The 26018-nt window shown below is 33.9% G+C and overlaps 1 protein-coding gene across 1 annotated transcript in view; it reads left to right on the plus strand.

Annotated features, from left to right (window-relative positions):
• Oseg4 (intraflagellar transport protein Oseg4) overlaps nucleotides 1-26018 on the plus strand; it is a 377419-nt gene that overhangs the window by 90568 nt on the left and 260833 nt on the right. The window contains exons 10-14 of the mRNA XM_090392828.1: nucleotides 5718-5843; nucleotides 13097-13189; nucleotides 16802-16894; nucleotides 16989-17188; nucleotides 22945-23008. Of these exons, the coding sequence (XP_090248954.1) occupies nucleotides 5718-5843; nucleotides 13097-13189; nucleotides 16802-16894; nucleotides 16989-17188; nucleotides 22945-23008 (576 nt within the window). The remainder of the gene's footprint in view (nucleotides 1-5717; nucleotides 5844-13096; nucleotides 13190-16801; nucleotides 16895-16988; nucleotides 17189-22944; nucleotides 23009-26018) is intronic.

Here is a 26018-nt window from a genome sequence, read left to right on the forward strand (position 1 = left end):
TAAGTCTCAGCTCTGGTAGAGTTCCAAGGGAGTGGGAAAAGGCCAAAATAATTCCCTTGCATAAGAGAGGTTCTAAGACTGCAGTAGCAAATTATAGACGAATATATCAGGAGTCGAGGTAAAGTATTTGAAAAGTTGGTAAAAAATTGCAGTCAGGAATGGATGGATAAGAATATGATATTCTATGAGGAGTAGCCTGGCTTTCTGAAAGGTAGGTCATGCCTTAGTAATCTATTGACTTTTTATAATAGGATAATAGCTAAGTTGGATAAAGGAAATAGCTAAACAATGATACTTCTGGATTTTTCAAAAGTATTTAACAGGATACCACATGGAACTCTATTAAGCAAACTGCTACAAATGGGAATGAATATGAAGCTGGTGATATGGATAAAAGGATGGCTCATGGATAGATACCATAAAGTAATATATGGTGGAGCAGAATCTAGGAGAGGGTTGGTGACTAGTGGTGTGCCACAGGTCTCTGTGCTTGGACCACTGCTGTTTAATTTGTACAAAAATAATATAGGAAATAATTTAAAGGGAGATATTCAGATGACTGCTGATGATGCAAAGTTGGCAGTTAATCAAGGTGATGTAGAGAGCTTGCAAGATGATTTCAATAGGCTATCAGCATGGGCCTAGGATAATGCACATTGGATTAATGTGGACTCGTGCAGAGTTATGCATTTTGGGATATAAAGATTACAAGCTATGTACCACATTGAAGAAAATGTGCTCCAGGAAATAGATGAAGCTAGAGTTTTAGGGGCAGTGGTAGACAAAAAAACAAGGCCTTGATACATTCACATCTGGGTTACTGTGCTCAGGTCTATTCTCCTAGGTTTCTGGGTGACGAGGAGGTGGTGGAGAATATTCAGAGTTGATCGACCACGATGGTTAAGTGGAATGTTCCTTATGAGGACAGATTGATGGGGTGTGTGGATTGCAGAAGTTGGTTAATAGGAGACAAAGAGAGGATATGTTAGAAACATTTAAGTTACTTAAAGGGCTTTATAGGATTGATACAGGGGAAATGTTTTAGTACTTGTTAGAGAGGTCAGAACAAGAAGTCATCCCAGGAAGTTGAATAAAAGTGTGGTTAGTAGGGGTGTGAGGACTAGATTTTTTGCTTGGAGAGTTGTGAATGAGTGGAATGGATTGCCTGAGTCAATTGTGAGCACCCTGTCTATTAATGGATTCAAGTAGAGGTATGATAGATTGTGTGGATAGATTGGTCCTCCCATGATGAATCTTTGGAATCCATAGAAATGCCCATACAATAATACTAATAGTAATAATGTAATGGAAGTTAAAGTAAATAAGTTAGTGCTAAAAATAAGATATTAAAATGATCCTGCTGAGGTAAGAGAAGAATTTTATAATTACTTGTGAGTGTTAATGTAGAAAATGATGTGATTGAAGATTGAATAATGCCAGTTGAGAAGAAAGATAAATGGAAATTTGCAAGGGTGATACCACTTCATATGAGTGGTATTATCCTTGTAAATTTTCAATTAGTAAGAATGATGCTCTTGAGTGGGATGCTCTTATACAAGACCTTAATTATGCCAGTTTTAGACTATTGCTCTCAACTTTGGTCACCCAGATCTCTAATGGACATTATAAGAAATGATGGTATACAGAGAAGGTTCACTAAGTCTGTCAAGGGGTTACATTAGGCATTTTATGAGGTTTAGTGGTTTAAAAAATAATATTATAATTGAATGCCATTTACTTCAGCTGCCTTTCCACATTTCAGATTTCTGACAATTTTTCCTATTTATCTCTAGTACTGAAATGTAGTTATGTTGTATTCCTCCTGGATATTTTTTGTTGCTGCTTATCATTAATGTAATAATTTTTCAAAGTAATTTCTTCAGGCATCCAGAATATCCTCATTTTCAGTGTTAAAGTTTTTCTTTTTACTATGATTCTGCAACCCAATTCAAGCCTTGGCCTCCTGGATTTGTTTCTCTAACCCTGCCCATCCAAATCCTTACTTCCCCAGTTTGGACATTGCAATATGAAGTTTCCAGCTTATCTTTATTAACTCTGATTCCCTGACTAAATTGAATAACTGTTGTAATAAATTTGGTATGAAAATCAGTAATAAAAAGACAAAGACAATGAAAATAGGCAGAAACATTGAAAACATTAACTGTATCCTGAATGGTGAACCTATAGAACAAGTAAAACATTTCAGCTATATAAGTGCAATTTTTGGTGAAGATGGTAAATTAAATATGGAAGTAGACAGATTCAGAATTAGTAAAGCTGGTATGGTAGGAAGTCAGCTGAATAAATTTATATAGAATAAGAAAGAAATTAGTCAAAACTAAATTAGCTATATACAAGACAGTGTTCAAACCAATTTTAACTTATGGATCTGAGAGCTGGGTTAGAAATAAAACACTTGATCAAAGACTGGAGACCTCTGATATAAGAGCTCTGAGAAAGATTAGTGGAGTGAATAGATGGTGGCAGTATTAATTAAAAATGAGGATATTGGAAAAGAACTTGCCATTGTTATCATTCAAGAATGTGTTATTAGAGCTGATTTCAGGTGATATGGTCACTTAAACAGAATGGAAGAAAAACGTTTAACAAAATAAGTGTTTTTTGTCAGGTTGACAGAAAAAAATCCAGAGGAAGACCAAGATGTAGATGGATTGATACCAGTGGCAGCCCGTGAAGTTTTAAGTGGGGGTGCTGCCTATACAAAATAATTTAAAAAAATTCTTTTTTTCTTAATCAGTAACCAATTTATTAATAAATATATTTATTTATTAATAAATTGGTTACTAATTAGGAAAATAAGAGTGATTTTTTTAAAATTTGTATAGCCGCACCCCCCCCCCCCCACTTAAAACTTCACAGGCCACCACTGATTGATACAGTAAAAAGGGCTTTAAAAAACAGAAATATAAGATCTGATATTATCAGATCTAAGTCTTGACAGATAACAGATTAATTTGGAGGAAAAGTGATAGTAAGTTAGTAATGATGTGACTTTTTCATGTAGTACTATCTTAATTATCCTGTATACACTTCCTGAGGGTACATATCAGGAATTTGAAGATGATGATTCTCTTTGTAGTACTTTTCCCTCCATTTGTAACCATTTTTCAGTAGCTTCCAATATGTTTTGCTTTATTCATATTTCTTTTCTATATTCTTCCCTAAAGTCTTTGGTTTAGCTACTTATTTTTCTCTGCATTTTCTGAAAAACTTATGGAATAAGTTTTTCAGAAAATTTATTACCATAAGTTTTCTTGAATAATACTAAAAATTTCTGAAAAATACATCAGCAAATGCTGATGTATTTTTCAGAAACTTGAATATAATTTCTTCTTTTCCTGAATTACCTCTTTAAGTTATCAAGTCCACCCTAAAATTCTGATTTTTCTGTGTTTGGAGACAATCTCTGTACATGACTGATTGTCTGAATCAGGTAGTGTTTCCTTCAGATTGTCATTAGGTCTCTAAGGAATGATTCTCATTATCAGACCCTTTCATTCTTTTCACCAGTAGCATTTGGTGTTAGTGTATTTGAGGCTAGAGTTCATCTCTGAATACTCTCCACTTTGATATGTTTTAAACTTTAATATCTATTTTTCTTGTCAGTGTGATAATCCATTTTTATCCTACTCTTAACTAAATTATGATCACTTTCTATTTCAAATATCTATATATTCTTATATTCTGAAACTAGTTTGAAGGTATCACTATCAACAATAGCATAATGAATAAATCTTTTCATTAATTATATGAAGAGCCAAAGGCTTCAATTCGGCGACATGAACTTATTTAAGTTAAGGGATATTATATCCCATATTGTTTCTTAGCCGAATAAGATGCTCAAAGAGTTTCGTGCTGAATATAGAAACTATATAAAGTAAAGTTCGGCGATTCCAAGCGTAAGCAAATACCTGGATAGTGCTCTTCATATAATTAGTAATTTTTTAGGACACCTTCTTGGCAATTCTCATAAAAGGGATGTAAGTTCTGTTCACTACAAACTTGGTATTAACTAGGTCTACCTACTCACTGATGAGACCTTAAAAAAAGGTCGAAACCGGTCTGGGTAGTGACCTTCTCTCATAATGTTGAACAATAATACAGTTCCTAGGAGCTAAGTTCACATTATGGGTAAATATCAAGAATGGTGATCGGAGCTTGCTCCATCCTTTCTATGAGTTGCCTCAGCTTGCACTACCTTAAAGGATCAGGTGCTGCACTATCCAGGTATTTACTTACGCTTGGAATCGCCGAACTTTATATAGTTTCTATATTCAGCACGAAACTTTTTGAGTTTCTTATTCAGCTAAGAAACAATATGGGATATAATATCCCTTAACTTAAATAAGTTCATGTCGCCAAATTGAAGCCTTTGGCTCTTCATATAATTAGTAATTTTTTAGGACACCTTGGCAATTCTCATAAAATGGATGTAAGTTCTGTTCACTACAAACTTGGTATTAATTGGGTCTACCTACTCACTGATGAGACCTCAAAAAAGGTCGAAATCGGTCTGGGTAGTGACCTTCTCTCATAATGTTGAACAATAATACAGCTCTTAGGAGCTAAGTTCACATTATGGGTAAATATCAAGAATAGTGATCGGAGCTTGCTCCACCCTTTCTATGAGTTGCCTCAGCTGCACTACCTTAAAGGATCAGGTGCTGCACTATCCATGTATTTGCTTACGCTTGGAATCATCGAACTTTATATAGTTTCTATATTTGGCACGAAACTCTTTGAGTTTCTTATTCGGCTAAGAAACAATATGGGATATAATATCCCTTAACTTAAAAAAATCTTTTCATGTTTCATATGCATTTTGAGAATAAGAATTTATACACTTTTTTTTTGTTTTGTTATAATATAGTGTTAAGTACTGAATAATTCATGTCTTGAACAGAAGTCTAGTGGGCACTCACCTTTATTATTAGGTTGGCAGTCCTCTCTGATGACTCAAACTATTTCTCCACCTCTTTCTTAGAATCCTCTATGGTACCATAGACACAATAAGTTTTTCATTTGCCAGTTGGATACTTAGTAATTGGATTCACCACAGGTTTGAGGATTGGACATCAGGTGAGAAACCCTTGTCAGTTTGTCACATTCCATATAGCCTGTGTGGGAGAGACATTCCACATAGCCTGTAAAGAATGTGGAGAGCTGACCATTACTAGATTTTACCCTTAAGTGATATTTCATAATGATAACAAATAAATGCTAAATAGCTTTATCATCATTGTATTAATCTCGTCAGGGTCGACAACCATATCAAATTGAACGCTGATAACAGTATTTTTATATTATTATCATATTCATATGTGCATATCTAGGAATATATACCAAATATTATGATAGATTAATATATCATGCCTAGCTTCTTGCAAGAAGCTAGGCATGATATCTTTCATTGTTCATTCTGTTTTAAGTGACTGCATGTTATCTTATATTAGCTCTAAAATATTAGTAGCATTAATAACATATTAATAATATTAATAACAGCTTTGTTATTACTATAATAATAAAAAATGAAATTATTATCATGAATTTAGAACTTAAAGATCATTACAGATGAATGAAGCTAATAGTAGTCACAGTATGGTAGATTATGACTGCTAGTCTTCATATTTATTTAGTTTTACTTGACAAGTGTATTTTATTCACTCCATGTTTTTCTTAAATACTTTTACTTGCAGCATCTTCACACCCTTCGTGTACCAGGTAAAGATATTGCTGGCTGCTCCTGGGAAGGAGGAGGTTTACGTATTGCACTTGCTGTTGATTCTTTTATCTTCTTTGCAAATATTCGTCCTGATTATAAGGTAAATAAATAGTAAAGTATTTCAGTCAATTAATGCTGGGACACCTGTCCCACTGATGGATTAGTACCCAACTGTTTATCACCAGATTTTATTTATATTTTAAATACAGTGAATATTATTGTTCAAATCATTAAAGATACCTGTGGCATAACTATAAATAATAAATTACACGATAACCACAGTAATTAACTTTCATGAAATAAAGGTACAAATATTTCGAACTGGAATTAACAGTACATCATCAGTGTAAAACGAACAGTTCAAAGGAATGGAATACAAAGTACATAACAGTCAGTGGATTACCAATTAAAAATTGTTGCCATGTGCTAGAAATTAATATTAATAAAATATTATTAAATAATTCTTAAAAACTATTTCTTTGATGGTTACATAAGATAAGAATCTCCCAAACTTGTGGGGGAGAGAGAGAGAGAGAGAATCATTTTGATTCAAATTTGGCCGTGGTAAAAGAGTAACTTTCTTTGAAAAGGCGTTTATATTTAAACTTGCATCTATGCAGAAGATGAGCTTTATCCAACTGGATATTGTGTTTTGTGTCATAGTGTCAATACTATGTTGTGCCAGACCAGACTTTTGAGGTTTCATGTATTCAATATAATACTGATGTTCCTTCATTCTTTTTTCCACAGAATGGCCTGTTTGTCCAAAGTATGTTAAATTACATTCCCACGGTATCTGGTAAATGCCAGCTAATGATAGAGATGCCAGTTTGTCTTTTGTAGATGGCAACAAGTGAGAAATTTTGTTGATAGGAAAATATGTAGGAATGAGATGATACTTCTTCAAAATTCTGCCAATTGGTTCTGAGATGCCAGAAATATAAGGGATTGGAACTGTGTGGACTGTTGAAGAATCCTGAGGTGTTGGAACATAGGAGTCAATTATCTGCTGGATTTGATTAGGGTTGTAACCATTAAATTCTATTAATTGATAGTGAAAAGTTCTTGTTATAAGCTTGAGGGAGAGGAGCACACTTTATGTGCTCTATTAATTAAAGACTTGATAAAACCAATTTTTTGAGAGGTGTGATGAGCAGACTTTTGATGAATGTATCTGCCAGGAAAGGTAGGTTTTTGATAAACTCTCATTTGATAAATTACCAGTGGCTGTGCGTGTAAGAAGGATGTCCAAGAATGGTAAACTACCAGCCTTTTCTTTTTCCATGGTGAATTGAATGTGTGGGTGAAGGCTATTGATCTGTTGTAGGAATGTAGTAAGTTCCTCTTCAGCATGCGGTCAAATAGCAAAGACATCATCAACATAATGAAACAAAATAGAGGGTTGGGATTGAATAGATGAGAACAAGGTGTCTTCCAGATGGTTCAATAAATAGTTTGCCAAAGGTGGAGACAGAAGACTACCAATGGCAGTACCTTCAACTTGTTTATAGATCTTGTTTTTCAAGCTGAAATATCCTGAATATATAACAAATTAAAAAATCTTTGCAGTATCTGGAGTGTAATCATCATATAGTAAATTGACAGTGTCAGATAATGGAATATTGGTAAAGAGGGAAATAATATCAAAACTGACTAACAAGTCAGACTTCTGTATTTGAACATCCTTGATTTGTTCAAGAAAATGTGTCAAATTTTTGATGAAAGATCTGGATTGTCCAGTATGGGCAGTTAATGAACGTGATAGAAATTTAGCAATTCTATAAATGGGAGAGGCAATACAATTCAAGATGGGTCTTACTGGATAACCTTCTTTATGAATTTTTGGGAGGCCATATAAACAAGGAGTTCTTCCAAAATGGGTGCGTAACTTGTATTTTGATCCCAACTGACAACTTCATCAGACAGCTTATTTAATTGTTTAATTTGCAATTTTGTAGGGTTATGATTAATTTCTTGATAGGTGGAGGTATCTTGCAAAAGGCAGTCTACTTTTCTCTCATAGTCGGCCTTATCCATTACCACTACCCCTTTTTCTTTATCAGCTTTTGAAATAGATATTTCACTATTTTTTTCTTAATGAGGTTAGCGCATGGGTTTCAGCACTCGATAAATTACATGGAGGTAATTTTCTTTTAAAAAGTGAAGCACTTCAAATCATAGTTTATTAGCACCCGACAGATTGTGTTTGATGTTATGCAAAAAATCGAGATATGGGATTCGTTTAGGTACTACGGCAAAGTCAAGGCCTGTAGCTAATGCACTAGTTTCAGTGTCAGATAACGGGCATCTAGAAATATTCACAATCTATTTATTCATAGGAGTGTTGTCAGAGGTAACTTTTTTCTTTTGCTTATGGTATAAAGATTCATATTTTTGCATCAGTTTACAGGAATGTTTTTCATAAGAATGAACTAAATGTTGTTTAGAAATACAAAGAATGATATCCAGTAATTCGTCATCCAGGACAGCTGAAATTCTTCTTTCAAGATCCAAAATAGAATGAATATTAGATGCTAAATCTTTTTTAGTCACTCGAAGTTGTTTCCGTATCAAGGAAAAACTTGCACGAATATAAATTGTGTGAGCCCAGGAGACCAAATAGTTTCTCTAAATCTAGCAAACATAGTAATAACTTTCGTATCACAGCAGTTTTTGAGAAAGGCGTATTCTCCATAGATGCAAGTTTAAATACGAATGCCTTTTCAAAGAAAGTTGCGAAGCCCTTTTACATCGGCTAAATTTGAATTGAAATGATTGTCTCTCTCTCCCAAAAGTTTGGGAGATTCTTATCTTATGTAACCATCAAAGAAATAGTTTTTAAGAATTATTTAATAATATTTTATTAATATTAAGTTTTAACACGTGGCAACAATTTTTAATTGGTAATCCACTGACTGTTATGTACTTTGTATTCCATTCCTTTAATGGTTACTGGTTACTTTAATGGAATTTAATGGTTACAACCCTAATCAAATCCAGCAGATAATTGACTCCTATGTTCCAACACCTCAAGATTCTTCAACAGTCCGCACAGTTCCAATTCATTATATTTCTGGCATCTCAGAACCAATTGGCAGAATTTTGAAGAAGTATCATCTCATTCCTACATATTTTCCTATCAACAAAATTTCTCACTCGTTGCCATCTATGAAAGACAAACTGGCATCTCTATCATTAGCTAGCATTTACCAGATACTGTGTGAATGTAATTTAACATACTTTGGATACAGGCCGTTTGTGGAAAAAAGAATGAAGGAACATCAGTATTATATCGAATACATGAAACCTCAAAAGTCTGGTCTGGCACAACATAGTATTGACACTATGACACAAAACACAATATCCAGTTGGATAAAGCTCATCTTCTCCATAGATGCAAGTTTAAATACGAATGCCTTTTCAAAAAAAGTTGCAAAACCCTTTTACCACGGCCAAATTTGAATCAAAATGATTGTCTCTCTCTCCCCCCCCCCAAAAAAAAAAGTTTGGGAGATTCTTATCTTATGTAACCATCAAAGAAATAGTTTTTAAGAATTATTTAATAATATTTTATTAATATTAATTTCTAGCATGCGGCAACAATTTTTAATTGGTAATCCACTGACTGTTATGTATTTTGTATTCCATTCCTTTGAACTGTTTGTTCTACACTGATGATGTCCTGTTAATTTCAGTACGAAATATTTGTACCTTTATTTCATTAAAGTTAATTACTGTGGTCATCGTGTAATTTATTAATTATTGTTCAAAGATGATCCCTTTTAACTCCAAAATCATAAGCCAGTTTGGAGATGGATTTATCAATAGCCATACTTGTAGCTAATACAGTTGATTTATTACATTTTAATATATTAAGATAGTAAATAATAAAGTTGGTGGCTTTTCAGCTTCACCTGTCATCAAAATATTTTGCATCTCCTTTAACATAAAAATCACTTGATAAAAAGTAATAATAATTTTACTATTCAAGTAAAAAAAAATATATATATTTTGAATGACTCCATGTCCATATCCCATGATGCAAAATGTCATGACTCTTAATGACACAGATTGTCTGTTTTTTCTTGATATGTCCACTTTCCTACAAATCATTAAAAATGAGTGGTAGTAGACTAGTACCATATTCCCTATCTGAAAAGATAGCTAAAGTATTAAATAAATATAACCTTTAAACTTCTTTTCAAACTAACAATCTTCACCTAGCAGAGGAAAAACTTCATCCTCTATTCCTCCTAGACTTGCCCTACTATGGACGTACAAGATCTTTTAATATCGCTTCAGAGAATACAAAGATTACATCTGCTACCATGATTATGGCAAATCAGGACTCGCAGACCATGCTTTTCATCCCCCTTCATAAGTGTACATGGAAAAAAGCTAATGTATTGTATAGAAATTATTACATTATGTGAGATTAATTTTAGAATCAGTAACAGCAATTGAAACCGTCTCCTAGCCTCAGTAAGTATGGTTGTTGCATTAATTTACCTGAAATTTTGGAGACAGTCATTTTAAAATCAACTCCAGAAAAAAACTTCTATTTATCCAACATTATAGGGTACTTTGTATCCTGTAATGTTGGATAAATAGAATAAATGGAAGGGCTTGAAGGTCTTTTGTTCATTACAATTTCATTTATTTCCAACACTCATTATCACTTGTGCATTGTGATGAATAGTTTGTGTTCTGAAGATGCAGGTTTAAAATCCATCAAAATATCAACAATTAATAAATAACTAATTTAATGTTTTTAATACTTTTAAAACATAAACAGATTTACCCAATTAAACAAAAAGGCAATTTTCAAAAATCTAGAGGAACAAGAGACCAGATCCTTATTGATAAAATGATCCTCAGATATTCAAAAAGATGAAAAAACACTAACTTAAACATGGTATGGATAGACTATAATAAAGCATTCGATTCCCTCCCACACTCCTGGATCCTAAAATTTCTACAAAGATTTGGAATTAGCAAAAATATATGTTCATTTCTGGATGCTGCTGCTATGAAAATGGAAAACAACTTTAATCAATAATGAATGACTCAGAGGTATTAGCATTAAACATGGGATTTCCAAGGTGATTCCTTGTCACCATTACTCTTCAATTCTTTGATATTTTTCTTTTTCTTTATATGAAATTCCTAAATATAATATTGAAATTTCCCATCTGCTGTGTCCGGATGATGTGTACGGATGTATGCAGTTAACACCTCACTGAAGTCACACTTTCAGCAAGGTGTTAACTGCATGTAACTAGTCATAGCAGTCTCAGCACGAATATGCAGTTAACACCTCACTGAAGTCACACTTTCAGCAAAGTGTTAACTGCATGTAACTAGTCATAGCAGTCTCAGCACGAAAATGTGAAAACTACCTCTTGCAGTCTATTTATAGCATATAAAATTCTGACGCAATAGCAGCAGCTATTCAATTATACAGAAACCTGTGTGAATGATAGATGATACAATACAATGAAATATCCAATGATAAAGCAATGAAAATGACCATTTATCTCTAAAATCTATATTTATGAAAGGTGATTCAGTTTCTATGAACATGAGTGTAGGTTAGAAATTTTCGCAAATTGATATAAGATTTATTATTTTATTTTTCATGTTATTATTATTTTCATTTACTTATGTGAAACTTATTCATAAAAGGTTTATATATAACCTTTAATAAGTCAGATTAACTTACATTAGTACCATGAATATGCTGAGGTAGCAGGTTCAAATCCTTCTGTGGGCATGGATGCTTTGCGATTGTTTTTAGGTGGGAGATGAATTTCATCACCTGGCATGAGACCACCACCTCACCTATTGGAGGCCATAAAGTAGCTTGAAAAAGTTCAATTTTTATTGTCTAGAGCAGGGTTTCCAGAGTATGTAAAAATAAATAATATATATATATATATATATATATATAATTGATAAAAATGGCAAAAAAAAAAACTTAGCCCACCCATGGTGCAAAATGTGCAATAGGTTTATAATAACCTTTCATGGGTGGGAACCACACATTTTTCTGTGTGATTCTCACCTACGAAAACATGAAAGAAAAAGTTACATAATTGGGAACTCTTCTCTAGAGACAAAATATGGAATTTTTTCAATCCACTTCAAACCTCCAAAAGTATGTAATCATCTTTAGATTGCAGTGAAATGCGTATATACCATCTAAAGACATTCACAAACATCCATCCCTATAGTAGAATTTACCCAGCTATAGCCATCAGATATTTCTCCATGATATCTGATGTATGTCAGATATCATGGAGAATCTTCTTTTTGACTTTATTTATAAATGATGGAAATAAAGTGGAAAAACATGTTAATTCAGGAATCTTCCAGCACAGATTCTTTGGCCTTCAAAAGTGTGGACTTGGAAATGCTGGTTAAGTGTTATAAGACTTTGGCTGTTTAGATATCTATAGAATATTAATTTATGTAATTTAAACCGTTGAAACGCTTAATTTCTATTCTTTTAATATTCTTGGCTTTCTAGTGTTTTAGAGAAATGTTTCCCTCTTTGATGTTATCTTTCTGTATTCAGAGTACTATAATATAAACGTTATTCAAAATTTCTTTATATTTTTGAAATAAATTCAGTTTTAAAGATATTATAACAAGTTTGCAAAAGATTTCCATAGTAATGAAAACCATTCATCTTTAAAATATCCATTTCTTATTTTTGCCAAGAAATTTTGACTCCCTCCCCTCTCTTTCCTGATAGAATACTGTCCCTGTGAAGAAGCTCTTTAATATATCTCTGTGTATCAATATTCTATGCATTTCTGTTAATTTTTTTACCATTTTTCTATAACTTTGATGAAGGCTGCCAGATCTTTAAGCAGCACATCTTATAAACAGTAAGAGTATTTTATGTATATAAATGACAATAAATGACTATTGTTTATATAATCTAGTTTACAAACTTTAATCTGAGTAATAGAATTTTCAAGAAAACTACAATTCATTTATGAATTATGTATGTTGTGATAATGAATGTAATAACTCAGTCAGTCTTTCGTCTTGAAATGTAAATTATCTTTGCCAGAAAGAAGTAATGTGCTCTACTCAGTATTTCTTGTGTCAAATGAACAAATATAAATGAACTTCACAGAGCTTTGCTGTGCATTCTGCATTTCACTTATCATTTATTGTTGTATTATCATAAAGCAATCCCTTATGCCATTTTAATTTTTTACTAGCTTATAATGGAATATAATTTTCACTATTATAAAAGTAAATGGTAAGTTGATAGTTGAATGAAACTGATTTCTTGTACTCTTTTTATTATATTGAATCTAATATTTAATTTATTCCTAGTGGTGTTATTTCTCTAACACTGTGGCATATGCTGTGAATAAGCCTGATAGAATAGAGAGCACTGTAGTCTTCTGGAATACTAATACGAGTGAGGTAATTTCATTTTTTTTTTTTTTTAATATAGACTTTAAAAAACTGAGGAATAATTTGCTAGTGAAAAGTGTACTACTGAATTTTCTTTAAATACTGATGCTATTTTATTGGGACCTTGGCTAGAAATTTTTGGTAGTTTGTCACACTCAGTGAGTTCACCGTAATGAGAATTGAATGTGATATAGTTTAAAAAAATAGAAATAAATAAATAAATACACACACATATTATTATTATTATTTAAAGAAATGATTTTCAACCAGTCTTTATAAACTGATAGCTTGTTCTGCAGAATGCTTTCCTGATCTTTTCTTCTTCTAATTATCCTAATTATCTAATTCTTCTTTAGCCTCTTTCCATCCACTGCTGGATATAGGCCTCCCCATCCCCTCTTAACTTTCCAGTTGTTTCTGTCTTTTGGCAATGTCCTCCATTTGATATCAACCTTTTGTAGATCATCCCTCCATCTTATTCTTTGGCAATCTCTCTCTTTTTTAGTATCCATTCAGCGGTTAACTTTGTCCATCTGTTGTCTGTTAATCTACTAATATGGCCAGCCCATCTCCATTTACATGCTTTACAATATTTCACAATATCCTCTACTCCAGTCATTAGAAATAATTCTATTATTTCTAATTCTATCTCTTTTTTGTTATATAGAGCATTCTTTTCTCCATGACCCTGGGCCACACACAATCTATCTTCCCGTATTTTTAGTCATTGCCCATGTCTCACTTCCATCGGTAAACATCGGAATAATGCACATATTAAACACTTTCTTTTTAAACATGTTGAAAATCTCCTAACAGGTAATTTTTATACAGACAAAATGCTTTGTATCATTTTGTGATTCTTCCATTTGTTTCTTTATCTTGTTTTGATTTAAAACAAATGAATTATCAACAGTAAATATAGTCATCCACAGTTTCATTAGGATTATTTGCTAATTTTCATTCCATTTGATTGGAATTATTTGTCGTAAGTCTCATTATAATTATTTAGTTTTCTCAGTCAGGGTTATTTATCATTTTCTGAGCTTCTTTATTTTTTACCAACAGAACAATATCATTTGCGAAACATAAATTATTATTATTATCTAAGACCTCCAGGAGTCAAGGACTCACTGAGAGAGGCTATACGAAGGTGATCTGAAACGTTCACGGCCTATCAATGAAAAAACGAATTTATAATTTCAAAATTATTTTTATTTTTCAACATAATCTCCCTCAAGACTGATACATTTATTCCAGCAATGTTCCAGCAACATTATCTCATCCCTGTAGTGGTTCTCAGTAAGATCTGCAAAATATCCCTCTACAGCTGCAATCACCTCTTGATTTGAAGAAAAACACTGACCAGCGAGGAAAAGTTTTAGCTTTGGGAAGAGATAGGTCAGAGGGATCCAAATCTGGGGAATAGGGTGGATGTTCCAACAATTCATAGTGCAGATCCCTTAATTTTCTCATTGCCAAAACACCTTTGTGGGCAGGTGCATTGTCCTGATGAAAGATGATTTTTTTCTTCTGCAAACTGGGTCTTTTCTCATGAATTTTTTTATCTAGTCTGGTTAAAAGATTGGAATAATATTCCCCAGTTATTGTTTTACCCTTTTCAAGATAATTAATAAACAAAATGCCTTTAGCAGCCCAAAATACCGATGCCATGACCTTTCCTGCTAATGGAATTGACTTTGTCTTCTTTAGCACTGAACAACCAACTTCTGTCCACTGTTTTGACTGCTGTTTGGATTGTGGTGTGTAATAGTGAATCCAAGTCTCATCCGTAGTAATAAATTGACACACAAAATCAATTTTATTCTTGTTAAAACACTTCAATCACTGTTCAGAGATTTTCATGCTAGTACGTTTTTGATCTGCTGTGAGCAAGCACGGCGCTCATCTTGCACAGAGCGTTTTCATTTGCAATTCTTCATGCAAAATATATCCTACATGTTCTTTTGAAGTGGTCTGTAGTCTCAGCAGTTTCACGCACTTTGACTTGCTGGTCATCCAATATCATATCGTACACTTGATCAATGATTTCTGGTTATTACACTTTTTTGGACGTCCTTCACGTGGATCATCTTCAAGGCTGGTATGGCCATGTTTAAACTCAGCAGCCTATTTCTTAATTGTCGATAACGAAGGAGAAGAGTTCCCATAAACTTTTATGAACATCGAATGAATTTTTTTTTGCTTTTTTTACAGAATTTTATAACCGCACGATACTCAATTTTATACATTTCCAGGGATACAGATTACACTTTTGCTTTAGACAGCTGTATGATATAAACAACTTGATAGAATGACTTGCAATTCACATGGATGCTTATGACAGATGTACCAACTTAGAAAAAAAAATTGTTTCGATAGTGTTGCTATCTATGGTCGATTAATTAATAGTGTGGATATGATTTAGTGTAGAGAATCTTGCCCTGAAGCCTGCTTGTTCATATTAAATAAAATCACAAAAACCTTGTGAATATAATGGATATAATGTACAGTTGTGATAGCAAATTGTCTGGCATATGGTTATTGGTATCTGCTTCTTTTACATAAGATAATCATTGATGTATGCTATTGCTGTGAAATTTTTTCTGTAGTTGAAACATTGAATATATGCAGTGTGACCTTATGAAACTGTGAAAATTTTATGTGCTCTGATAATATATCATTTTCTGTAGGATTTTTATTATTCTTTGCTAACTTGACAATTCACATAATTCTTCTCTTATAATTGGTTGTTCTCTGTCTCTCTCATCTCTGTTTCTGAGGATCTGTATCTGTTTCTCTGCCTGTGTATAGGTCCTTATAAAAATCACTACATATTTCCATTATTTTTTCTCTATTCACTGTACTGTTCCTTGCTTATTTTTCAGTTTTGAAATCCATTTTTTTCCTTCCATGTAACTCTCATTTGATTTTTCAGAGATTTTTGTTTTGTTTTCTGACATGTTTTGAATTGTTCTTAAATTATATTTTTGATATTGTTTTTGATTAAGATCTTTTCTGGCCTTTGCATTTCTACAAATTCTAGATTGTCTGTGCTACTTCAGTGTTTTTTCATTAATTCTTCCCTTTTTTTTTATTAGTTTTTTTTTTCCTCTAGATGTTTTACTGGCTTTACTGATAAGCTCTTAGCCATCCTCATACATACCCTTATCTTTCAGATATCCAACCTTCAAATAACTAAACCTTGATTAAACAGACCTTCCATAGATTAGCATATCATCTGACTCCTGAATAGCACTATGCAATTATGCATTCAGCTAACCATATCCTCAGTTAACTGACCAGCAGTACAATTTCAAAATGTAACTGTATAAGTAGGAGATCACTAATTTATTGTAAGTATAGCTAAGGTGTAAGATTTGAGATTTCTCAATTATTGAGAAATCTCAAATCAGTAAAACCAGTAAAATTATTAATCACAATAATGTTTCATTAGTATGGTTAGTTTTTAAATAGAATTTAAGAATCTAATTTTGTAAACAGAATTCTACTTAAAGATGAATTTTAATTTGGAACATTTGAAAAATGAATAATAATAAATTATATGTTAATTTTTCCATGTATGTTTGTGATGAGAATCTCAGTTATTTTATGTTTTTGCAGAGATATACAAAATTTGTGAAATTTTTGTTGGGCATGGCAGCAGCTAGTGAATTCTGTGTTCTGAGTACAAAAACAGATGATGGCAGTGGACAGGTGACTATGCATTGGCAACCATTTATTAATTTTGCAAGTTTATAGTATACTTTTATTTATTTATGCCTTTTAATTTCTTAATTTATTTTTTCAGTATGCAGTGATCTTGTGTAATGCCATAGGAACACCTGTGGACTCTCGATATGTAGATATTGAACCTTGCTATTTAACAATGTCTAACTCTCATGTCTTCATTGCCTCTAAGGATGCCATATATAGTTGGCATTTTCAGACTCCTAAAGGAAGAACTATCTTGGAAATGACTTCTCAGAAAGCTAAAGCAGGACAAGAAAAGTTAGTTTAAATATAAAATGATATTTTAGAAGCATTATTTTATAAATTATTTTTAGAATATTTTAGAAGTCTGTTGAAGATATCATAACTGAAAGGGGGGACAAACAGATGGGTTCTAGAAATGATTGGTAGAACTTTAAGGCTCCTTAAGGATATTAGCAGAAAGGATGGAAGGAGGATTTCTCAAAACAGTAATAGAAGGTCAAGTTCCTGGAAAATGAGAAAGGAATACACCATCAATGAGATGGATGGATGGATGGGGTCTGGAGTGACTAATCTTCAAAGAGTTGAAGCCTCCAGAAAGGCATACATAACCACCTGGTGAGGACTGGTGTGGCACCTCACCAAGCAACTGAGTGACGATATGGCATCTGATGATGTCCAATGAATAGATGGATGATGGGCACATTCAGATATACCACCTCATTTAAGCACCCTTTTCAAAGCTTCCCATGCATTGCTAATATGCTAATATGCTTTCCATTCAGGAACTAACTGATACCATTGGACTAAAGATAGTATTCTCCTGAGTTTTTCATAATTTTTAGCTTTGTAGTTCAGCGTGTAACCTGACCTAATTAAAACATCCATGTAGTTAGCTTTCCCAGAATATTATTAAAGCATGATCACTGTCACCAAGTTGTGACAAAACATTCTTAATTGAGACTCTTTCTGATGTTTTTTCTTTCACATGTTGCTTGAGAAAGTTGTCTCACAACAGCTCAATAAATTATTCTCCTTCATTCTTATCATGAGATTTCTCTTCTACCTAATCAGTGTTTGGATAATTCAAAGTCACCCATAATGATTACTCGCTTTGTGCCCATCAGGGTAATTTGATGATACATTTCATCATTGCCAGCAGCAGAACCACCAGGTCTTTAGTAGCACCTCACTGTATATTTTATCCTGTTATCCTCAACTTCACACCAGATAGCTTCAAACTCACTGCTACGTGGAATATTATTGCTTTTATGAGTTTCTGCCCTGACTGGACACAAATCATCTGATATCACTAGTAGTACTTCCATCCTCTTCTGTCTCTTTTGTCCTTCCTAAAAATACAGTACTATACCCTTTATGTTCGATTCCAGTTATCTGACTCTGATAGCCAGGTTCACTAATGCCAATCATTTTAGTCCAAAACATATTCACCAAGGCAACAAACTTTACCCCTTTGTTTCTGATGCTTTCTGGTATTTGCATATAGACATAACAAGTTATTTCCTGGCTTTTTCACATAGTTACATTTACTGTCTTCTTGATCCAGTTGGACAACTTTCTCCTTTAACTCTGCAGAGACACTCAAAAAGCTGAATTCAAAGCATAAATTTCCAGATTCATAATCATGCTATTCATATAATTTTCATGTTTGCATACCAGAGCTGAACTTTTACACACATTCTCACCAGTCAAGGAAACTGATGATCCAGTTTCCTTGACTCAAGTCACCCATAATGATTACTCGCATTAGGCCCAACCCAGTTAATAACTCCTACAGGCCCTGATGCCAAATCCATTCAAATCCAGGTCATCTGTCTTATACAAATCTTTTCTACTATCAAACTTACTCCAGACATTTAAAAACTCATATCTATTTCTTCAACACAGCCTGCATTGAATCATTTGCTCTCATAGCCCTTCTTTTTAACTCATATCTGTTGTGTCTAGGTAATAAGCTAACAATATTTACTCTCTCAGTTTTCTTTCTCACTTCTTCCAGTAAATCTTTAATATCCTATCTTTCTCTCTCTCTCTCTCAAACTATATTTATCGCCACTGAATAATCAGTTCCAATAAGTGCTATCATCTCCTTTAATTTTCTTTTCTGTTTTTCTGTTACATTTGCCATATCTTTAATTTTTGCTCCTAGGAAACTCAAAATAGTGACACCTTCTGCAAGTTCAAATTTCATGATCAAATTATCATACCATATTACCTCTTTTTTTTCTTACATTCTAACTGACTTACCTTATTATTAGTATAATTATTCATTGTTACCTTACCTATGAAGGGGTCTGGAAAGTTCTGATAAACACCTAGAACAAAAATGATATTAAAGCAACTGACATTACCACAAGAAAGAACATACTAGTAGCAGAGTTATGAAGGTAACTTATGAACATAAGAACATATATATTCTTATAATCACATATGTTCTTTCTTGTGATCAGTTGCTTTAATATCATTTTTGTTCTAGGTGTTTATCAGAATTTTCCAGACCTCCCCTTGTATTTCATATTCCCCTCTTCTTCTTCTGATAATTTTTTTGTCCAATCTGAGTTTCTTTAATTGTTTCTTGACCTTTTCTAATTCTCTCGTTGATTGTCTTATAATTTGTTTTAATTGAGATATTTCGATTGTTAAGTTATCCTTACTTAGTCATTTTTAAAATAACTTAAATTTACCAATATATCTATAATAACTAAAATAAATAGCCAAACTTCAGTTCAGTGATGCAAAATTATATAAGCAAAGTGGATATTAGATCCAGCATTATTTCAAAGCCAAATGTAGAAACTTTGAAAGTTTTGTGAGGTAAGTTGACCAGAAAGCTTATGGGAATACACTCCTCAGCATTCATGAGTTGCCTTAGTGTGGACTACTTAAAAGACATAGGTTCTGCCCAAGCATCTATATATTCACCTTTCATTAATCCACTTTGATAAGATTTCACTGGCCTGACAGCTGTTTCGAACAGGTTGGTTCTCTTCAGAGGCTAGGTAGAAACCTTAAGAGAGCAAAAAACTGAACACTGAATGAGAGTTTTTGCTCTCTTATCAAAACCTTATCAAAATGGACTAATAAAAGGTAAATATATAGATGTTTGAGTGGCACCTATATCTTCCACACTAAGACAACTTGTGAATGCTTATATATTCCTTACAGGAATATACTCCTAAGCATCTATATATTCAGGTAAGTTGACTCTCTGGTCAACTTACCTTATGAGACTTTCATAGTTTCCACATTCGGCTTTGAAAATATGCTAAATCTAATATCCACTTTGCTTATATAATAAATCCACTAAAAACTACAATAATATCCTAAAAATACACTCATATTGGTTCCAAGGTATTGGTCAGAAGGTACTACTTCCTAGCTGGGGATCAGTGTAGGCTACTTTCATATCTGTAGATATGTGTGCATAGGCTGGTTTTCTTGTTTTGAGGATGCATAACCCAAGTTTCTGAATGGAAAAAAACCTCCACCACCAGATGAGACCAGCTCACCTTTAGTTGAAAATACCTAATAAAGATACCTTGCATCATAGACAAAAGCTGAACTCAAGTCTTTCCAATTAAAGGACTTTGTCTATAATGAGTGAGATATGGAAGCTCCATAACTATTCCCACCCCCACACTATTTCCACCCCTATCATACCCAGATGACTATTGCATCATCACCCACAGAAAAAGGCAATCTTTTGGCTTCACACTTTGCTTCCAATGCATGCATAACAGACAATGGTAAATGTCCCCCAACCATCCCAGATGCCCAACATACAATATCCCTATATCCTTTTTCCAGGAATAGATCAGAAAAATACTGTCCAAATTAGACACAAAAGAGTCTCTTGGCCCTGATGGCATTTCTCCAATTGTCCTGAAAGTTTGTGCACCAAAACTGACTCCTATCCTCCACTGGTATCTATCCCACAACCTGGAAACTGGTCTATATTCAACCCATTCCCAAGAAGGGTGATAAGTCATTGCTGTCCAACTACCACCCTATCTCACTTACCTCAGTCCTGTCTAAAGTAGTGGAAAAAATCATCAATTCCCAACTCTTACACACTACCTTGAAGGCAACCACCTAATAAACCACCACCAGTATGGATTCCATCACTGTCAATCAACAGGAGATCTGCTCACATATGTCACCTATCTCTGGACAAATGCCATGGAGAAGTTTGGTGAATCTCAAGTGGTGAATCTTGCACTTGATATCTCCAAAGCTTTTGACTGGGTCTGGTACAAAGGCTTACTAAGCAAACTACCATCATTTGGTCTGTCTCAGGATTTTGTAGTTGGATTGCCAGCTTTCTCTCTGGACACACACACTGTGTGTGATGGTGGACAGTTCCTTATCCTCTCACCATTCAACTAATGCTGGGGTTCCACAAGGTTCTGTCCTCTTACCAACCCTCTTCTTGCTATATACCAATGACCTACTTCTTCAGTTGACCTCCAACCCAATACACAGTTTTGTAGATGACAGCACATTGCACACCTCCCTTTCATTTGATAAACCTTACTCTACACAACTCATCTCATCGTACAGAACATCATCACCCCCCCCCCCCAATTCTGATCTCTGAGTCATCCTCCAGTGGCGTTCGGATAACTTCATCAATTTCAATGCTAATAAAACCCAGTTCTGTCCTATTTCTCATATATTTTTCCCAGTATTCTTTTTGACGATACCCAAATTTCCAGACAATTAGAGATTTCTCTTCTTGGAATTACCCTGACATCAAACCTCTCCTGGCATAAACATCACAACCATTGCATCCTCAACTTCAAAAAAACTAGGATTTCTCTTTTACTCAAGACATGACTTCACCCATGAACAGCTGTTAACATTGTAAAAAAAAAATCAGGTAACGCCTTTTTATTCCCGTATGCGGGGAATAGGCGAGGCCATTTAGCCCTATCTAACTTTTGGAGACTGAGTGGGCAGTTCAATCTCCACTGGTACCAATTAGAGATAGATGGCCCAAGGCTATCACTAATTAATCAGTACACAGTGAAGAAAGATGACTCAAATGTGTCGCCATCTCGTGGTCCCTAACCCTAACACAATATATTTAATGTCTGAAATAATGTGGGTTCTACAGTCGATTTTCTTGAGTTTACAGGACGAAAAACCCGAGTTTCCGGGAGGAAAAACCCACTTGACTGTGCCAGAGATCGACTAACTCGGGAACCGGTCAAAAAAGGGCTTAGAAAAATTTCCTCTAGTCGCCAACTAGACTCGAAACCAAGTCTTCCTTCGTGCGGCCAAGCGCTGTTGTGTGCAAACACCACATCCACTGAGCTACACAGGTTAACATTGTATAAATTACAAATCCTCCCAGCTATTGAATACTGCTCTCACATATGGGATGAGGCCCCTAAAAGCTTCCTCAAAATGCTTGACTTAATACAAAGACCCATCTCTTACCAACTCACCCCCCAGACACACACTTTCGCACAGATGTTTGTTTTCTGCAATATGTATATTCCACAAATATTTCCATGGGAAATGCTCATCTGAAATAACATCAATAATTTCCCCACTTAGTACTAAGCTCATTGGAACATGTGCAGCTGCTGCTCAACATCCCTTCACAATGTACCTTGAAACAAACAGAACAAGTTTCTTTTCCTCTTCCTTCATCCTTGCAACTGCTGTATTGGGGGACAGTCTTCCCCCTGTTGTATTTCCCAAGGAATACAATATACAGTCTTTCAAATCAAATGCAAACAAGTTCCTCCTTTCCAAGCCCACTGCCCATATACAGTACTAATATACTATAGGTTGATCAACCAAAAACTCCTCATTTAAACTGCACTTTGTGCACACTTTCCTTTCCCATAATCTAAAGAATGAATATAGCACACTTTTAATACTTCAACAATTTACAACTTATTTTTTGTTTGTTCATTAAGATTAATACTTTTATGTATAACATTTTTATTTTGCTCTCTCTCTCTCTCTCTCTCTGTGATAATTGATTCATTATTTTATAATACATGTTAATACTCTTTTAGAATGTATCATGTAGATGACACACCATCAGGTTCTGGAGATACTACTTTTGAAAAGTCATTTGAGGTAAGTTTAAGTTTGGAAGTACAGGCAGCCCTCGGTTTACGGTGGTTCAATTTCTGCCGATTCACAATAACGGTGGTTGCCTGCACGTGCTTTTTTTCTGTAGTGTGGTTGAGTGAGAAACGACACTAGCAGGCACTCTAGTATTTGAGTGTTTACCAAGCTACTACGATGTATATGTATCAAACCTAGTTTTAATGTTGAATCTACCTAATTGTTCTATTTAATTTTTTTTATATACATACGTATTTAAATTGATAAAGTACGTAATTACATACCATCTCTGATAATAGAAGTGCAGAAAAATTAGCAGAACTTGGTGTAAGAAGGCGTGGAAATCAATCACACTTAAAAAGAGAAGACGGAGGTGATTCAAAGAATGGAAGATGGGCAGACACGTGCTAATGTCTATAGAAGTATGAACTTACTTCCATCGACTGTTACTACAATTATGAAAAATGCAGACAGAATAAAACAGTCTGCACAACAATCTACTGCAGCACTAAATGCAAAACATGTACGTTATAGCAGGGGTAAGCTTCATGAAAAAATGGAAAAATTATTATCATTATGGGTGGATGACTTGAATCAGAAAAACATTCCTCTGATGCAGGCTGTTATAACTCAGAAAGCAAAAACAATTTTTGAAGATCTTAAAAAGACAGATGGAGGCGAAGAAACATTTCTAGGAAGCAAAGGTTGGTTCATGAGATTTAAGTCTCGAAGTAAGTGCCACAGTTTCAAATTATGTGGTGAGGCGGCAAATTCAGATGTTGCAGCAGCGGCTGCTTTTCCTAAAGAATTTCAGACTGTGTAGAACAAAGAAGCTGTTCTCCTGATCTCATTTTTAATGTTGATGAGACTGGGCTCTACTGGAAAAAATTGCCATCATGCACCCTCATTTCCTGTGAAGAACATTCTGCTCCAGTTTTAAAGCTGCAAAAGATAGACTCACGCTTTTGTTGGGTGCAGATGTCTTCGGAACTTTGAAGCTTAAACCAATGTTGGTGAACCATTCACAGACACTACGTGCCTTCAAGGGTCTAAAAGCCATGCTGCCAGTCTATTGGAAATGGAACAAGAAAGCTTGGGTTACACAAGACGTTTTTATAGATTGGTACACAAATTATTTTTCTCCTATCATGCTTCGCTTCTGTAAAGAAAATGATTTGCCAGCCAAGGCATTGCTTCTCTTGGATAATGCCCCTGGGCATCCTCAAAATCTTGCTGAAGTAAGAACACCATTGGATGTCAAGGTTGTTTACATGCCCCCAAACACAACATCAACAACCAATTGATTCAGGGGATTGTATCAATCTTCAAAGTCTATTACCTCCATATAACATTTATGGAAATGATAAGAGTCTTGGGCACTTCAGGAAAAACTATTAAAGACTATTGGTAGTCATTTGATATTTTGAAGGGCATTAACAACATCGGGGCAGCTTGGAACGACGTGTCAGCAAAGTGTTTAAAAGGAGCATGGCAAAAACTTCTTCCAGCATTTATGCACGACTTCAAGGAATTAGAGCAAGAGGAGAATGTTATTGAAGATGTTACCAAGCTTGCGTGAGAGGTGGGATTGTACAATATTACAGCTGAAGATGTGACAGAAGTCTTAGAGAGCTATGGTAAACCGCTTTCCAATGAAGACTTAAAAGAATTAGCCGAACAATTAAGTCAACATCCGAAGGAGGAGAAAGAAAATGAAGGTCCTTTGAGAGATATGAAAATGGCCAATTTACAGCGTATTCTTGCAAGCATAGAGACATTGACTGATAAACTCTGCAAAATGGACCACGATTGGGAACGGAGCGCGAACGTAAAAAGGAGTGTAATTACATCTATTCGACCTTACACTGAACTCCTTAAAGAAAGAAAAAGAAAATCTAGGCAGTTAATACTGGATACTTTAAAAAAAAAATGCAGGTGATCCAAAACCAGGAACTTCAACATAGTTTTGTTTTGTTTTCATTATTAATACTTTTATTTTAACAAATATATGTGTATGTATTATCAAAGCTTTAAATATAATAATGCTACACATACTTCATGTGCATATTTTTTGACTGCGTGCTTCATACCTCCCATTAAAATTGGGTTCATTTTATGCCGATTCGGTTTACTCCCGTTTTTTTCAGGAATGGAACTGAGGCATAAACCAAGGGCTGCCTGTATTTCAAATAAGAAATATAAATCACTTTAGATTTATTATATTTAAACTTTCATTGTCACTCATTCCTAATGTAGTGACAAGTATTCATCAACTATCTGAATGGATGAAGAGTTAATGGTAGCAAAAATATATATGTAAAAGATTGTCAAACTTTTCACAGAACTAATTCCCATTCATAAATTAATAATATTCAATAATTCTAAAGTGAGGCAACTGAGTTACTTTGTCATAACAGTCAATTGGACTAAGCATAAAAGAAAAATGGGATGGATTTTTCAATCAGAAATAGCAGGAATAAGATGTAAAAAAAAAAATAATAATAATAAATGAATAAAAGCTTTGTTTGTATACCCATTAGATAAGTTATTTCGTATTTTAATTATTTGGCATTAGACAGTATAACTGCAGTATGAGTCCCATACACATACGTACAACATCAATACTAACATTAAAAAGTAATGCCAGATCCCTGTAATTCTGGTATAATTTGCTATGGGAAGAAAATTTACACATGACTTGGAATATTTCCTTAATTTTCTTAAGCGATTACAAAATTAATCCCTTTAGTTATTGTAGAATTTTAGGTCACTGTCATTTTTATTGTTTTAACTGAACTACCAAGTTCTTATTGATTTTCTTAGAATTTTGATGACACTCCATTAATGTTTAGTAGTAGAAACATCCTCTCTAAAAGAGTAGGCAAAATCATCTCTAACTTTTATTTCAATTATCCTAAATTGAAAGCTGATCACTAATTTTGAGAATATGAATTGTAGAAAATACAAGAGATATTATTGACTACTCATAGTATATTCTCATTTAATGAAAATAGGTTGG

This window comes from Typopeltis vanoorti, chromosome 5 (genome assembly GCF_054136105.1).
Source record: "Typopeltis vanoorti isolate ZY-2024b chromosome 5, IOZ_Tvanoo_1.0, whole genome shotgun sequence".
NCBI classification, from domain to species: Eukaryota; Metazoa; Arthropoda; class Arachnida; order Uropygi; family Thelyphonidae; genus Typopeltis; species Typopeltis vanoorti.